The 18,600-nt window shown below is 24.7% G+C and overlaps 2 protein-coding genes across 3 annotated transcripts; one reads left to right on the top strand and one right to left on the bottom strand.

Moving 5' to 3' along the window:
- Positions 1-145: 145 nt before the first annotated feature.
- LOC127277624 (putative ankyrin repeat protein RF_0381) lies at positions 146-4,943 on the top strand. The gene is made up of 3 exons (XM_051298912.1): positions 146-243; positions 2,625-3,660; positions 4,912-4,943. Exons 2-3 carry the CDS (start codon positions 2,631-2,633, stop codon positions 4,941-4,943), a joined length of 1,062 nt encoding a protein of 353 aa, XP_051154869.1. The 5' UTR covers positions 146-243; positions 2,625-2,630.
- Positions 4,944-5,291: 348 nt separating this feature from the next.
- LOC127277613 (uncharacterized) lies at positions 5,292-17,618 on the bottom strand. Of its 2 annotated transcripts, none has more exons than XM_051298895.1 (3): positions 17,290-17,618; positions 9,888-11,570; positions 5,292-6,475 (listed from the first exon to the last, which is right to left on the bottom strand). In XM_051298895.1, exons 2-3 carry the CDS (start codon positions 11,538-11,540, stop codon positions 5,564-5,566), a joined length of 2,565 nt encoding a protein of 854 aa, XP_051154852.1. In that variant the 5' UTR covers positions 11,541-11,570; positions 17,290-17,618; the 3' UTR covers positions 5,292-5,563. The 2 variants fall into 2 exon arrangements, with proteins under 2 accessions (XP_051154852.1, XP_051154851.1); XM_051298894.1 differs by lacking the exon at positions 17,290-17,618 and adding an exon at positions 17,077-17,265.
- Between the last annotated feature and the right edge of the window lie 982 nt (positions 17,619-18,600).

The raw sequence follows: 18,600 nt of genomic DNA, 5'->3' as shown, positions 1-18,600 counted from the left end.
CATCCAATGTCACAGTTACTTATAAGCATTCTAATTCTAAAACTGTTCACCAGAAATAGCGCTACGATCGAATGTAAACATTTATGTTGCCCATCTTTGACATTTGTTATACCGGCTTCTTTTATAATTGTTTGTAAAAATCATTTTTTATTTCACTTCGTCTTTTTATTTTCAATTACTATATTGTGTTTGCTGTGCTGCTTGTGCTTATTATTTTTGTTTAAATTGTGATTTTCATAGAATGTAAGTTGATTTTTTATTATTATTTATTATGCACATGTGGACTATACGCGTCTCTGAAAAAGAGTGTTTTACCCTTTTTTTGGCGATTTGATTAAAAAAAAGTACGTTGATTATATTTTAAACGCGTTTTTCTTGAAAAATGAAAACCTTTTTTTTTTGTCGTAACCACTTTTTTCCCAGATGCGATCATGAAAATTATTACTATATATATATATTTTTTTTTTTTTTGAAAGAAAATTTTATAGAGGGAAAGAATTTTATTATTTTCCATGAAAACTATTATTCAAATTACCGTTTGTTCGCGATGAGAATCAGTTAATCGAATGACAAATTTTTCACTTACTATATAATTTGCAATAAGGATAATATTTAAAATTCAGAATTGATTATTAGTGTATTTTTTTGTTTTTAATCAATTTTGTGTGGTATAATATTTATTTTTCTTAATTTACTTTTAACTAAAGTATTACACGAAACGAAATTAATAAATGATATAAATTCAATTGAATCCAATTCTAAATTAATACAATATTCTTTCAATAAAATTAAGATTTGCAACAATTTTTGATTGAGTAATAATAATAATAATGAAACAGAATTTTATTTTTTCATAATTGGTGTGTCTGTCATGAGCCAAAAGTTTTGAACGTTTAAATAAAAACAATATTTTGTAATAAAATTCGTACGAAAAAAATTTTTGTTACTTTTGAACATTCAAAACTTTTGGCTCATCGTCTGTCATTAATTTTTGAAATACGAAAATACGTTTATTTTAATTTTCCTTTTACTGAAGTGAGATTTGAAAAAAAATATTGATTTAATTGAATCTGCAATTAAATTAAAAATCCAATAATTATCCAAAATCTTCAATTTAAAATTTAATTAGTATTTACCAAGTTTTCAATTTAAAATGAAATAAAATTCAATTATTTTCTAAAACTTCTATTCAAAATTAATTATCCAAATTTTCAATCAAAAATGAACTTAAATTAAATTATTATCCAAAATTTCAATTAAAATTCAATTATTTCCCAAAATTTTCAATTCAAAATGAATTATGTAATTGAATTTTCAATAATTTGAATTTAAAAGCATCTAAAATTTAATTATTTATAAAATTTTCCATCAAAAATTTTTTTTTTGAAATTTAATAATTTCAATTATAACTCTAAGGAAATTCAATTATTTTTAACTATTTTAATAATATTCTTTGAAAATTCAACTATCTGAAACCATTTTTCAATTAAAAATGATTTTTAAATTATTGTATTTTTTTAGTAATTTAGTAATTTTTAGTGAAATCATTTTAAATTTTAATTACAATACACTTAAAGTTTCAATTAATTTCAAAAATCTCAATTTTAAATCTTTGAAAATTCAATTAAATTTAAAAAATGTTTTCCAAAAATTGTTTGATAAATTATTTTTAGTTCTGTAAAATTTAATAATTGTTTGAAAATTAACAATATCTTTTGAAATTTAATTATTTCTACAAATTTCAACTTTAACCCTTCGAAAAGGATTATTATTAAAAAAAAAATTTTATTTAAAAATCTGTAAAATATTTTTGTTAAAATAAAAAACAAATCCACTTTTTTTTGGAATATAAATCGACTGAAACGATTTTTTGTGTCTTTAAGTTGATTCGAGGCCTGTGTTTTTATAATTAATATTTAATAGGTATTCGTTGGCCCCTGGTACCTTAAAAATTCATTTTTAAAAATAAATTTTTTTCAAATTACTATCTTGTACGAAATTTTCTGGCGCATCTTTTTTCTCATCATAAATTTTTTGTATTTGTATACAATTTTTGAATCAACAAACAACTTTAAAAAAAAATTTCGTTGATAAACGTTGTGTACTTGAGCTTCGTGAATTGAATTTTCGAATTTGGAATTTTAAAGAAACTTATTTCGAAATTTGGAAACACAATTATACAACTTTGGCAAAAATGAGAAAAAGAATTGTCAAAATTTGACACGTCATAAGATTACTATTGAAAAAAACACGTGAAATCAGAAAAGGCCAACTTCAAGTTAGGACAGAAGGACAGACCAAGCATTTTATTATTATATAATTTTCGATTTTTAGTAATACTTAATATTCTTTTTTTGACACAGAATTAGATTAGACGTAGTATAGTAGGAATCTAAGGATAGACCCTTCAATCTCACGTGGAATTGCTCATATATTTTACATAATTAACACAAAATTTTAAATAGTTAAAAGTTGAACAATTTTCGAATAATTGCGCGAATCACAAAACCCATAAAATTTCCCGGATTAATTTTTCATTCCCTGCTTTCTCCCGGTTGGCTAGCCACCCTGTTTTTATAAATATATTTATATATATAATAACAGTTTCTTTTTATTTTAAACAGTATAAAATGTCAGATACGAAAAGAAAGAGGACACCTTCATTTAAAAGAGCTAAACTAGTTGAACGTCCAGCTAGAAAAATTAGCCAACCCGAGATATTGACCCTTATATCGGCTATTAAAAAAAATAATATAAATGAAGTTAATGAATTTCTTAAAAGTGAAAATCAAAATAATGATTTTAAACAAAACGGTTTGAACATGACTCCACTACATTATGCAGTACAAGGTAAAAATGTAAAAATTGTCAAATTAATGATTGATCATGGTTACGGCAAGATTAATGATAAAAATCAGCTTTATAAAACACCTTTGGACTTAGCTTTGGAGAATAATTCTTTGGAAATTTTTAAATGTTTAATTGAAAATGAATCAGAAAACTGTTCAGATTTATTTTTTCTTCACAAGGTGGTTAAGAAAGGAAATTTGGAAATATTGAAATATTTATTAGCAAATGGGGCTGAAGTTAATATTTTCACCAAAGAAAAAAATGAAAGTCCACTTTCGTGTGCCATTTGTAAAGGAAACACCGAAATGGTGATAGAACTTTTAAAGTATGGAGCCAAAAATAAAAAATGTTACATAAATGCAAAACTAGTGAAAGATGATATTTTGATACTACTTTTAAAGGCTGGTCATTCAATGGAAAATTATTTTGGCACACAAATACCATTAATTGTTGCTGTTGAAATGGGTAGTTGGAAATTAATTAAATTTTTAATTGAATCTAATATTGATGTTAATTCACAAACAAATTTGTATAACATTGTGTTTAGTATTGCTTTGACTAATGGAAATTCCAAAATTGTTCGAATTTTATTGGCAGCTGGTGCCGATCCAATAGGGAAAATAAAAATAAAAAATTCTATAGAATTTTTAATTCATCAAAAGTTATGGACAAATTTGCAGAAAATTCAAATTCTCCAACATATTCTCAATTATTGTCCAATAAAATATTTGGATTTAACAATTTTATCATACATAGAACTTGCGATAAAAGAAAAAACATCGGCCCATTTAATTGATATGCTTATTAATTGTGATTTTCATAATAAATTTAAATTAAAAATTCAATGTTTATATTGTGAAAATTATGTATTCATGTCATTGATGATACATATTCAAAAACTTGCGACACTTATTGAATTTCAAAAATTACTATTAGAAGAATATTTGCGTCAAGGCGAATTTTATATAATTAAATCAACAAGAAAAATATTAATTTCACGAATAGTTTTTTTAAAATCAATTTCTGAAAATTTCAATATTGATGAAGAAATACACGTGAAATTTATTAACACATTTCAACTTGAAGAATGGAATAAATGTTGCCAAGAAGAAATTGAAATAATGAAAAAAACCAAAGTTTTACCTAATGAATCAGAAATGATGTATTATGACTTTTTGACGAAACCTCTTTATAAATTGGAATTTTGTGTTGCAAATAAAAAATTAATGAAAAATTTGGAAAATTTCAAAAATTTTCAAATGTATGAGGAATTTTTTAAGAGGCGAGTTAATGAAGTTATTATTAGAAGTAAATACAGTGTTTCGTGTAAAGAATTATTTTATTGTCTTGTTCGAAAGAGCCTTCAAATTCATCTTCCCAGTGAAATTTTAGATAATATTTGCAGTTATCTAAGTGTATTTCAATTGCGTCGATTTTCTGAGGCATTTCATGTTTTAGATGAAAATTGTTAATTATAAGAATGCATCATAAATTACATGTATAAGGTAGTTTTTGTTTATTTTGTATTGAATGTTTATTAGCGTATTATTTGTATACATTTTATTGTCAATGGTTATAGAATTGTAAATTTTAAAGAATTTTTTTTTTATTAGATATAATTATTTTTTGAACGAATTTTCATTTTTCAAAATTGAATTTAATGTAATTTCTTTTTACATGAATTTTAATGAATGGATTTGTTTAACAGATTTTCTATGTACCGAATTTTTGACAAAATTTCTCTTTATTCAACTTTGTATTTAAAAAAAAAAATTTCAATTTAACCAAATTTTAATTTAGTACAATTCTCATTTTATGAGAATTTTTTTTTTCGGTGAATTGAAAGTTTTGACATTTTTAACAATTAAAATAACTTAAAATTCTGTTGATTGAGAATTAAAAATAAATGTTATATCACAATAAAAAATTTTAAAAATATTAAAATTCGTCTAAAAAGTAATTATATTTAATAAAATTATTATTATTTTTAACTCGACAGTTAAAATTTTGTATTCAATTTAATTATAGAAAAGAATAAAATGACTTTTATTCTCCATTTAGATGTGAATGAAGTTAACAACATTAATGCTTAGTGTATGAATAACGTTTGGAAAAAAAAACATATTTTTTATTCGGAAAATAATTAATATTTTGCCTACAAATTTTCCTTTTAAAAATTGTTGATAAAAATAAAAACGTTTCAAAAATGTTATTTAGACAAAACAGTACAATAATTTGTATATAAAATTATTTTTTGTCTTCCAAATCATTGATAATAAACATTGTGAATTTGATAGACGTCAACTTGGTAAAAATTTGATTGAAATGAAAATTTGCTACTTTTAATTTTTAATTTACCTTATGTTGCGAAAACGATTCTAAACATGTTATTTTTTTTATGAATTATATACGAAATTTTGAATTAGAGAAATAAAACAAAATTCTTGCAAAAGAAATTAAGTTTATTGAACAATTTTCATTTTTTATTATACATATATAATACTCAAAACTTTTTTAATATAAACAGAACAAAATAAACAAAATTTGTTTGAAAAATAACAAACAAAAAAAATGTTTTTAATACTTTTAAGTTTTGATAATGTAATAAATTTTCTTAATTGGTAAAAAAATTAAGATTGTAGATAATTAGTAAATTTTCTTAATTAGTAAAAAAAAATAAATTCAAATTGATCGGAGATAATTAGTAAATTTTTTAATTTTCAATTTTAAGATTTACTAATTCATTCTTTAAACTTTCATTTGCTTCACTAAAATCCTTGTAAGCAATCACATAATTATTCGAATAACACAATCTTTCTGTTTCGAAGTCTCGATCTGGCACTAAACTTGCGTAAGGATTTTCTATCGCAAATTCGTAATTAATTGTTTTATTCAATAGTGAGCAAAGCATTTCATGATCTTTTATCCCACGTTTCGCGGACGGTGCAGTCATTATAAATGGAACATTCATTTTACTAATAGTTGAGAGCGTTTCTTGCCAGGTGTTCTCGGAAATTCCATAATTACTCTCGTGAATATTCAAATTGTAACCAATAATTATATCAGGTTCAGAGAATTCTTCACTCTTTACAAATTCATCGTAACGTCCCTTAAATGAATTTAAACTCAATTGTCTTCCGTCTAGATAAAAATCAGGTAATTTAAATGGACTTTTGAAAATAAGTTGATCATATTCGACAAGTTCATTGCCAATGAAATCAATGAGCAAAACATGTAAACTATTGAACCAATAGAAAAGAGTTTGCCAATAGCCCACATGATCAAATTCCTCTCCAGTTGCTCCCACAATGTGAATAGAAATTGTTTTTGGAATGTGTATTTTCAATTTTTCAACAGCATAAATAAATGTCAATGGCCGTGTCAATAAATCAGAGACAATAAATTTTTGCATTTCTTCGTGATGACTTTTTAAAAGAAAATATAAATCAATAAATTTATCCATTGATGATGGTAGAATTTTTTTCTTCTTTTTTTTCAATGAAGCTGCAGTTGTGAATGGCTCATCTGGCTTTTCGTTGCTGGTCTCTAATTTTATATTTAATTGGAAATCCTTGCAGAGATTTTTATGTTCGGCGTCATCTCGATGAAGCTTGCACAGACTTACCTATAAATTTTTAAAGAGAACAAAAACATTATATTTTTTTTTTTTAATGTAATAGAAATTATAATCATGGTGTCTAACGGTCAGGGGAAAGTCAGGTAATTTCTTTAATTTTCTGGAATTTTTTTTTATGAATAAATTAAAATAACTATTAGTTTCAATAATTTTTTACTTTTTTACCAAAGCAAATGCAAATTAAAAATTTGTCCTTCACACTCAATTATTAAGCATGTGATATATCTTATATTCATTAAGTAAATAATTATTTACTACTATTTATTGAATCCAATAAATAATTTTTTAAACTTAGATAACAATTAATTTTTTTTCAGTGAAATATTTGGTTTTTTTAATATAAATAAAAATTATTTGATAACATTTTATTTTATCGGTTCAACTTCAAATAAAGTAAATTATTCATTAATACGAATAATTTATTATTTAATGCTAATATCCACATTTAATTTATAAAAATTTTTACGTCGTCGAATCTTAAATTATCGAATTTCTATTTAAATGCAAAATTGTATAAAGTGGATTTTATATTATATAAAATTTTCATACCGAAGAATTTACTATAAAATTCGATTAAAAAGATTTTCTATTTAGCAGAACTCTTATAATGCATTTTTTCTAATACTTTTTGAAAATTTTAAATTAATATAATTTCAAATTTAACGAAATTTTGTGTCTATAAAAATTGACAAAAAAAGAACTAAGTAGAATTTTTCTTAAATGAGAATTCTGTTAAATAAGAATTAGTTCGAATTAAAATTATCTTTACTAAAAATTTTGTTAATTAAGAATTTTGTTAAATAGAAATTCTGTTAATTGTGGATTTATTTAATGACAATTCTATGAAGTAAATATTTTGATAAATTAAAATTTACTAAAATAACAATTCTGTTAAAAAAATTTTTTTTTTGCAATTTTTCTTTGACATAATAAATTCCGTTAAATTGAAATTGTATTAATTTGAAATTCGATGTAGTAGAAAATCTGCTTTATATAATTTTACTAAATAAAAATTTCATAATTTAAGATTTGACGCCGTAAAAATTTTTTTTAAATTAAATATTGAGAATATTTTTACGTCCCCAATTAGTTTATTTATTTCACTTAAATATTTTATTTTTTACGAAACATTATTTATTTGGTTCAAATACAAATGAAATTAGTGGATAATAGATAGGTAAATGGATTTAATTGTGTCAAAATAAATTTTATTTGATCAAAATAAAATTTTTTCAGTGTAATTTAGGTCAGGGAAAAGTCAGTGAAAAGTCAGGGAATTTTTTTTCTAGCAGTTGTTAGACACCCTGATAATAAAAAAAAAAAAAAAAAATAGGATTTGACTGTTTTATTTTTTCTACCAAAGTCGTTGTAGTCGAATTTAAAAAAATTAATACTTTTAGAAATTATTTAAGCAGGGAAAAAAATAAAAAGAATTATGCTAAAATTTTGTATTAATTTTTTTGAAATATAATTTTTAACATTTTTTTGTCACCTATTTTCGGAAAATAATTTACCTTTTTTACCTATACTTTAAGTAAAAAAAGTATGCCATAAATAGTACTTTTTTTTACTTAAAGTAGGTAAAAAGGTAAATTATTTTTCGAAAATAGGTGACAAAAAAAAATGTTAAAAATTATATTTCAAAAGAATTAATACAAAATTTTAACATAATTCAAGCGATTTTATCTGTTAAAACCGTAATACATACCGTATGCAATTATTTAAAAAATATTTTAAAAATATATAATTTATATTTTTATTCAACAAATTAAAAAAAAATTGCATGCAGTATGTATTACGATTTTAACAGATAAAACTGTGAAATTTGTTTTTTTTTTTTAATTTTTTTTTCTTCTGTACAAAGTTTGAAAAAAAATACAGAAGAAAGAAATTTAAATTTAATTTAATGAATTCACAAAAAATATATTTATTAACAGAATTTTTGTAAAAAAAATACAAAAAAACATTTTAAAAAAAAATTAACTAGACGAAAAAAGAACGTGAAACTTTTGGTACGAGTTGATTTTGGTTTGATTTAATTGTTGTGAAAGTGTCGAATTCTTTTATTTTCCTTTAAACGGAAATATTAATTTGCAAAATTCATAAAAATACAGAAATTTTTTAAATTAATATTTTTTGTAAATTTAATGTAAGAATGAAAAAAGTGCCTAAAAATTATAAATTATAATTGGGTCAGTCCACTGACTTTCGTCTAATAGTATGGTTGCGACCAAATTTTAAAAAAATCTAGTTTTAATATATATGTGAAACTCGATGATTCCCTGAGTTCATTAACCATAATATTATGGTAAAAATTTTATTCCCTTAAAAAATATTAAATATCAAAAGTAGGAGGTTCACAATGTGATTTTGTAACCTTAAATTTTTCAATTTTTTTAAAAACGCTATTATTAAAAAACTATTAAAAATTAGATGTTGGAACTCACCAAAAACATAAATCACTTTATTCTGCACAGAGGAACGAAAGAATTATTGCAAAAATTTATTATTTTTGGATGATATACGATTTTAAAAAAAATTTTATTTAAATATTCTCAAGATTTTTATTTACTTATAACTTTTTTGTCGGTGCTCCGAAAAAATTGAGGTTTTGCACAAAGATTTTTTATAATATTCTTTACCTTCCTTTAAAATCTTACGAAGGTGTTTTGCTTCGTTTTGGAGATATTAATTTTCAAAATTTTTGATTTATAAAGGTTAATTAAAAGACTTGAGGTTAACTGACCAATTTCAAATTGCTACATTTTAATATATTTTTATAAAAAATGGAGCAGTTTGAATCTGGTTAGTTAACTTCAAGTCTTTTAATTAACCTTTTTAAATAAAATTTTTTGAAAATTAATATCTCCAAAACGAAGCAAAACACCCTCGTAAGATTTTAATAGAAGGTAAAGAATATTTTAAAAAATCTTTGTGCAAAACCTCAATTTTTTCGGAGCACCGACAAAAAAGTTATAAGTAAATAAAAATCTTGAGAATATTTAAATAAAATTTTTTTTAAAATCGTATATCATCCAAAAATAATAAATTTTTGCAATAATTCTTTCGTTCCTCTGTTCAGAATAAAGTGATTTATGTTTTTGGTGAGTTCCAACATCTAATTTTTAATAGTTTTTTAATAATAGTGTTTTTAAAAAAATTGAAAAATTAAAGGTTACAAAATCACATTGTGAACCTCCTACTTTTGATATTTAATATTTTCAAAAGGAATAAAATTTTTACCATAATATTATGGTTAATGAACTCATCGAGTTTCACATATATTAAAACTAGATTTTTTTAAAATTTGGTCGCAACCACTATTAGACGAAAGTCAGTGGGCTAACCCAATTATAATTAAACTATTAATTGTTAAAGAAAATGAAAAAATAATACTTACACTACAAAGGCATGTTTTGAGAACACTCAAATCGCTTTCATGGCAAACAAAGCATGTCTTTGGAAATAGAAACATTTGCTTCTCAAAATTCAATAAATCACGATTTAATTTCAATTTTGCTTGTTTCATAAAATTCACCTTTGCCTCCAACCATTTCTCATCATTATCAATTTTCATTTTATCAAAAAGATGCGGCGTTTCTTTTTCATTTAAAAATCCCAAAATCACTTTACACATCGTCTTATGATCCAATTGATTCATTTTCATATGATCTTTGCAACAGTAAAAAATCATTTTACAACGTGTACATGATATTGTCGTATTATGATATTTACACACATGACATGTGCCAGGATTAAATTTCTTAAAAATTTGCTCTGCATTTGGCTGTATGTTTTCCATTAATGGTAAATTCTCTGTCATTGTATTCGATGTACTTGAACTATCTTCTATTGCATTGGCAATTAACATAAATTGAGATTGTCTTCCAATACGCCAATCTTGCCAAATTCTAAAGGGACATAAACCCGCAAAATTATTGATACCATTGTAAATAATGCCACGATTAGGACAAAATAATTCATAATGATTTTTGGTACGATGAGCATAAATTTCCGTATGTGATGTTAAAACTAAAGGACAGTGAAAATTATTCCAAACAAAACGATATTGAATGAATACTTTAAATCGATGATCATTAATATCTGGTGGATCCAAACTGTTAAATATTGCGAGATTGACAAAATTATAATTAAATTTACTCATTGATTGCATAGTGAATTGTTGAAGTGTTGCTTTTCTCTTTTTTGAAATGCATTTTTTACAAAGTGTTACCTCATCACATGATACTTTCCCACTTATTGTGATTACCATGAGATTCTCTAAATTTGGCATTAAATGCATTAAAATTTCACAGAATAATGAAAAAATATTAATTTTATCAATTACATCAACATAAATTACCAATGTTGTGGATGATGTTTTATTTAATTTTTCAAGAGCTCCAAAAATAGTCAATGGCAAATAGATGAATGTTGAGGCATAAATTTTCGCTTCATTATTTAATTCTGGATATGGTTTTAAAATTCGATCGAAATATTCGCTTGTTGATGTTGGCATTTTTTTCAAACTCGGCGGAGAGAATAGTATTCCAATTAAATTTGTCAATGTTTCTTGATAATATTCCAATTGATTGTCAATTGTGTGACAAAAATTCATTTCACCACATAATTCATCGTGAATTATTGAACGTGGATGTTGCTTACAAAATGACGCCAATGGACAATTGGGACAATTTATTAAATTATTTTGTCTTGTGTCGTAACAAACAAAACATGAACGTGGAAATTGAAACATATGTTTTTCAAAACTTTTAAGATCACGTCCCAACATTGATGATATTTTCTTCCACATTTCTTCACGTGAATTTAACCATGTTAATGAATTGCTATCACGTAAATTTTCATAAAGATGAGTTAATTTCTTTTGTTTCGTTAAATTTGTAATTATTCGACATAAATCCTTGTGTATATCCCAATGTTCTTTTTGATGTATTTCACCGCAATATGATATCATGTTACAACGACTACATCTTTTTAATGATGTTGTCTTTTTACATATGTAACAACTATTTGGATAGAAATTGTTGGACATTTTGCACGTTTCAATTTTGCAGAACAGTATCTGAAATTGTCGAATTATTTTAATTAATTTTATGAAAATTAAAAAGTTTATTTTAATAAAATTTTAGTATATCATTTAGTAATGAATTAAATATATAAGTTTCACTAAATTTTAATATTAATTATTGTAAATTTTTTGAAAGTTTATTAACGATTAATATTTCTTATAAGGAAATTTTGCTTTTTACCAGAGATGGCAACCGAAACCGATAATCCAAAAAAAAAACAGAAATTTTTACGAAACTAAAGTACGCAACGTTTATGATAAACGATTTTTAAAAAAATAATTTTTTAAAATGAAAAATTCTATAATTTTTTGCGTAAAAAATATTTTTTGTATTTTTAATTAATCATCAACAAATTATAAAAAAAAAAAATTTTTAGACAAAAAATTATAGAATTTTTCATTTTAAAAAATTATTTCTGTAAAAATTGTTTATCATAAACGTTGCGTACTTCAGTTTCGTAAATTTTTATGAAACCAAAAACCAAAACCCTTATTATAAAAATTTAAAAACCGTTATTTTGAAATCTAAATTTTATTTTTTCTGTTTTTTTTTCGGTTTTTAATATTCAAGTAGAACAAATCGAAGAAAATTTAATAAAAAATATTTTAATTTCTTACAATTCTTCACAACAAAGAATTTATAAAAAAATTGAAATCTTAAATTTCCGGAAGTCTATGGAAAAGGATTTTTCTTAATTGCGAGCTTAATTGTGAAAATAAATTATTTGCTGAAAAAATTTAATATAAAATTTCAAAAAATAATTATTTCTGTTTTGAAAATTTTACATTTTGTTTAATTATTAAGAGTTTTAATGTTCATACTTATAATATAAATTTATAAATAAATTATGAGTAATTATAATACATTTATTTTGTTCTAAATAATTCGAATTCATAAATATTTTTATTCATATTATTACTAGAGGAAAACAATCGAAAAATCGAAACCGAAATTTTTTTGACATTAAAAACCCAAACCGCAATACAGAAACCGAAAAAATGCCATCCCGGCTTTTTACCATTATTTTGCACGACTTGAAAATAATTTTACAAAATTTGAAAATATACGTACTTTTAGAAATATTTATATATTTACTTTCTTTTCGCGTGGAATTTTTATTTAACTGAATTTTTGTACAGCAGATTTTCTGATACATTAAATTTTCAAATAATAAAATTTCCATTTAACAGAATATATGACGAAACTGAAGTACGCAACGTTTATGATAAACGATTTTTAAAGAAATAATTGTTTAAAATGAAAAATTCGAGGAAATTGTTTTTCGCTTAAAAAATATTTCTTGTAGTTTTTATTAATCAATAAATATTAAAAAAGTATTTTTTAGGCAAAAATTTATGGAATTTTTCATTTTAAAAAATTATTTCATTTAAAAATCGTTTATCACAAAAAATTTTAATTTAACACATACTGGTTTTTTTCATTCAAATTTTTACTCTTGACAATATTTTTATTAACCGAATTCACATTCAACTTAATTGCTATTATTTTAATAAAATTCTTATTTAACACAACTTTTATTATTAAAGAAAATTTCTATTCGAAGTAATTTTTATTTAACAGAATTTCTAAATAATTTTGAAAAATCTTTTTATTCTGGTAAGTCTCTTTAAGGTAGTATTACACTTTATACCGACCAAAAAATCGATTTTTTTTTTTTGCATTTTCGTGTTCCAAATCATCTTAGGAGGGTAATCCTCAATTTCCAGATCAAAATTTGAAAAAATAAAAAAGTTACACAACAAAATGTAGCGCAATGCACTTTTGCGCTCAGTGCAAAAATTTATGTATTTTGTTTAAAAAAACAAGTGTCATTTGTTTATTTAAAATTTTCAACAATTTTTGTATACACCATTCGAAAGAGTATTTTTTGGCATTCCAAAATTTTTTTTATAGATTTAAAGTGTAAAAAGCCAGTGTCAAACTCTGACAAAATTGTTTGCTTTCGGAAGATAAATGTTTAATCGAGTTTTTCTCGAAACGTTGTTTTTGAAACTGGCGGACAGCATAACTCGAGTTCTAATGAACCAATTTTTTTGAAAAAAATATCATTTTTTCGTAATTAAATTCTTTAAGCATCCCCCCTAAATCCAATTATCTATTTCTTTTTGGATTTTAGCTACAATCCAAAAACTAACCAAAAAAGACCTAATTTTTGACATTTTTTTTTTAAATCGCTGCCATTTCGTTAATTTTCAATATTTTTTATCGGGGTTAGGGGGGATGCTTAATGACATGTCTCAGCTTCAAAACGGTTTTTTGTTTTTTCAGATCCGATGTCCCTGAGAGACTGTAGCCTGTCCGCCGATTGCCCAAATTTTTTTTTTGCCTTGACTTTAAGGCTCTCTAGTGACCAAAGAGAGATAATAAAAAATTTTTATTTTATTTATTATAAAAGTTTTAATGCCATATAATGTTATAAAAAAAAATTTGTTCCTTTAAATAAATTAAGAAGCGAGAATAGTTATTTTCGTATCAAGGGCGCAAAATAGGTGATTGTGGCGAAGGCGAGATTAGAGAAACCAAGGGGACCCGAAGCGCCCGAGGCGAAGCCGAGGGTGCGTAGGGTCGCCGAGGTTTCTTCATAATCTCGCCTGAGACACTATCACCTTTTGCGCCCGTGCTGCGAACAACATTTTTTGTCCTGTCTGCATGGAAAGTGTATTATTGAGTGCATGCAAGTCCGCTTGTTTCAATGTTCCATCAGGGTTGGGAAGATAATATACTTAAGGTAAATTACATGTAGTTGTTTACGTATATTACGTATGTTTATTATGTCACAAAAAATGAAAACAATACATTTTTTAATGGTGCGGGCGCGAATGTATTTTGCGCCCGCTTCTATGACGTCAGCGGGCGCGAATGTATTTTGCGCTCGCTTCTATGACGTCAGCGGGCGCGAATGTACTTTGCGCCCGCATCTATGACGTCAGCGGGCGCGAATGTACTTTGCGCCCGCTCACCCCATCTCTGGGCGGGAATCACTTACTTTGCGACCGCCTCAAGTGCACGAAATAACACACTTTCCGTGCAGGTAGGACAAAAAAATTTTTTTTTCTAAACCCGTTTTTTACTGCTTGAAAAGTGTAATACTACCTTAAAATGTACAAACTTTTTAAGATACTAATAATTATTAACTAATTTTAGTTACCGGAAAAGTTAAAGTCAATTAAAAAAAAAAAAAACAACCTGCGGCCAATTTACGATGCTCAAGTACGCAACGTTTATGATCAACAATTAGAAATCAATTTTTATTTAATACGGAAAATTACAAAAATGTTTACCTACAAAAAAATACTTTTTTATATAATTTATTTGATTAATAAAAACTACAAAAAAAAAATATTTTTTAGGCAATAAATTATAGAGTAAGAATTTCTGAAACGTGCCACCTAAACCTGAAAAAATTTATTTTTTGTTAAAATGTTATTTTTCTTATAGTATTTTATATGCACAATCACCCCTTAAAACGATTTTGCAAAAAAAAAATTTTTGTTGTTGTTATTAACAATTTAATATTTTTGACCCTTTTTTTAAAAAAATTAATTTCAAAGAAATTTATTGATCGATTTTAGTGATCTAAACGGCATTCTTCTTGTCTTGAACCATAGTTTTATTGATATTTTTTTGGTGCAAAAATATTGATTTTTATTGCAAAAAAAAAATTGTTTATTTATAAACAAATAGTAAAAAACCATGAAAACAATCGAATTTCAAAATGAAAAAAATAGCTTCATATACTTAAAACCCTTCTGAATAATATTCCGTCGAGAAAAAAAATGGCACGCATTCGACAATTGGTTTATTTAAACATTTTTGACAGCGCGCATGTAGTACGTAGTGAGTGACAAGCGCCGCGCTACGTTCCGCTAGAACTCTAATGTAGGTATTCTATTCTACAAAGTCTGTGGAAAAATTAAAATTATAATTAAATTATAATTTTCAAATGTTGTTTTAAAAAAAATGTTTCAAATTTGAGTTTACATATTACTATTATTATTATTAACAATAAGTATAATAAAAACTTATAAACATTTTAGCTGAATTTATTGTTTTTTGATGCATATTTTTACAATGATTTTAGTCTAATTTTAGTTGCAAAAATAAAGGTGAAATTATAAGCAATATTTTACTTGAAACTCAAAAATCGGCCCCGTTCAAGTATAACAACGATTAAAAAAAATTTCGACTTTTTTTGGATAAAATTTCAAATTTTTTTTCGACTATATAACACTTCGAAAAGATATGTTTTTTTGAACAATTAAAATTTTATTAAGATCCAATTATTTGTTTCAGAAATATTATAATGTTTAAAAAATAATTGTCAAAAATTTCAATAAGGCAAAATTCAATTTTTCAAAATTTACAATTTTGATTATTTTCAAAAATCCTTTGGGACTTCCATTTCTTATATCCAATACTACAATTTTACAAAATTATAGACAATTCAAAGACCCCTTGCAAATCGTGATATTTCTGACGGAGTCTTACCCAATAATAAAATTAATAATAATATGTAAACTCAAATTTGAAACATTTTTTTTAAAACAACATTTGAAAATTATAATTTAATTATAATTTTAATTTTTCCACAGACTTTGTAGAATAGAATACCTACATTAGAGTTCTAGCGGAACGTAGCGCGGCGCTTGTCACTCACTACGTACTACATGCGCGCTGTCAAAAATGTTTAAATAAACCAATTGTCGAATGCGTGCCATTTTTTTTCTCGACGGAATATTATTCAGAAGGGTTTTAAGTATATGAAGCTATTTTTTTCATTTTGAAATTCGATTGTTTTCATGGTTTTTTACTATTTGTTTATAAATAAACAATTTTTTTTTTGCAATAAAAATCAATATTTTTGCACCAAAAAAATATCAATAAAACTATGGTTCAAGACAAGAAGAATGCCGTTTAGATCACTAAAATCGATCAATAAATTTCTTTGAAATTAATTTTTTTAAAAAAAGGGTCAAAAATATTAAATTGTTAATAACAACAACAAAATTTTTTTTTTTGCAAAATCGTTTTAAGGGGTGATTGTGCATATAAAATACTATAAGAAAAATAACATTTTAACAAAAAATAAATTTTTTCAGGTTTAGGTGGCACGTTTCAGAAATTCTTACTCTATAGAATTTTTTATTCTAAAAAATAATTTCTTTAAAAATTGTTTATCATAAAAGTTGCGCGTACTTCATCATCGTCCAAAAATTGAAGCTGTTACAAACGGTTTAGACTTTCTAAAGCTGAATAATTATAATTCAATTCAATGTTTTGAGGCTCTCAATTAATTTTTCATTCTTTATTTTTGTTTCTAAATAACAAAAAAGAATATTTCGTAAGAATTACCCATATTTAATACAAATATTTATATTATACGGTAAAAAATTTTAAGTAATATATAGTATATAAGAAATGTGAAAAATTTTATCACTTTTTTTTTATATAAAATAATCAAGAATTTCAGTTACTTACCAAGAAGTAAAGTTAGATATTACGAATTATTTTAAAGCGTTTCAAATATTTTCGATATAAAAATAAGAAATTTTAATCGTTACATCTTTACACTGTTTATAGTGTAATAAATTTGTTTTTTTTATGCAAACAAATAAAATAAAAAAGAAAATCGAGGTTAGATTGACACAAAAATTCGCGAAAGTGTTGTCAAATAATATAAAATGAACAAACCTGTATTTATGTCCTTTTCCAACTTTAAGGCGATTCAGCAATTTTCTTTGCTTTTCCCCTCACTTCCCCTTTTGATAAAACGAACGGAGTAATTTATGTAGTTAATTACGCAAGCGCAAAGTTCCACTTTTTTATTCGCGGGAAAAGTTTAAATAAAATACAATTAAATTCCATTAGAACGGCGGGTAAATCCTCTTGAAGACGAACAATAATAATTAAATAACTAATTAACCAATCATTAATTGTTTCGACTTCTAGATTAAAAACGAAACTTTTATTTATATTAAAATTAGACAAATACAAAGGTTGACTTGGTATACGAACTCGACATGTCAAAGGCAAGATAAGATCTGACGTAAAGCATAAAGTACAAGTACAGTAGAGATGCGTTCAGCTCTGAGTCCTTTGTATAGCTTCTTTGCGCATGCTCTTTTCTATTTTCTTATTCTATGCTGTTTCCAAGCATATACATTCACGGTAGAGAATCGACGCCAAGTAAAAAAGAAATCCGCGAATATACTTTCTCAAAATATTGGCAATTTTCGACCAAAATTGGATATCTCGAAAAGTTCTTTACCGATTTCGTTCAAACCTTTTTTGCCGGGTAAGAATGCAAAAAAAAAAAAAAAAAATTTCTGTGGTGAAATATATTTCAGGGAATTTCAATAAACTCAAAAATTATAGAAATTTTCAATTTTTTTCTAAAATTCATAAAAATATAGATTAACTTCCGCCATTACAGTAAGCATACACGGTAAGGTCGTGGTAAGTTTACATGGAAAAGTTGTGGTAAGCTTACACGGTAAGGTTGATGTAAGCTTCCCGTAAGGTTCCTTTAAGGTTGCTGTAAGGTCACTGTAAACATAGATCGAGTAATATAAAAATATGTTTAAAAAGAATTATATATTATATATATATATATTATACTTTTTTTTCATAAAATATTATATATTTGGTAAAGTACTTCATGAACCCCAATAGGGTTTCTTAAATAAAATTTACTGCGCAGCCGTATGTGCCATAGAAAACTAATGCGCATAAATATTAATAAAATTTATTTATTAATAACATTCTATGTTTACAGTAACCTTGTAGCAACCTTACAGTAACCTTACGAGAAGCTCACAACAAACCTTACCGTGTAAGCTTACCACCACCTTACCATGTGAACTTACCACGACCTTACTGTGTAAGCTTACTATAATGGCGGAAGTTTTAAGATAACCTCAAGTTTACTTGAGGTAACGTTACAAACCCTACAGATATCCTTACATTAACCTCACAGCAAGAAGCCGTGCTATGTGGGAATAT

The sequence above is a fragment of the Leptopilina boulardi genome, unplaced genomic scaffold, assembly GCF_019393585.1.
Source record: "Leptopilina boulardi isolate dan_hultmark-lab unplaced genomic scaffold, ZJU_Lbou_2.1 LbouV2_172, whole genome shotgun sequence".
NCBI classification, from domain to species: Eukaryota; Metazoa; Arthropoda; class Insecta; order Hymenoptera; family Figitidae; genus Leptopilina; species Leptopilina boulardi.
Note: the sequence above shows the minus strand (reverse complement) of the source record. Positions and strands in the feature narration are given on the sequence as shown.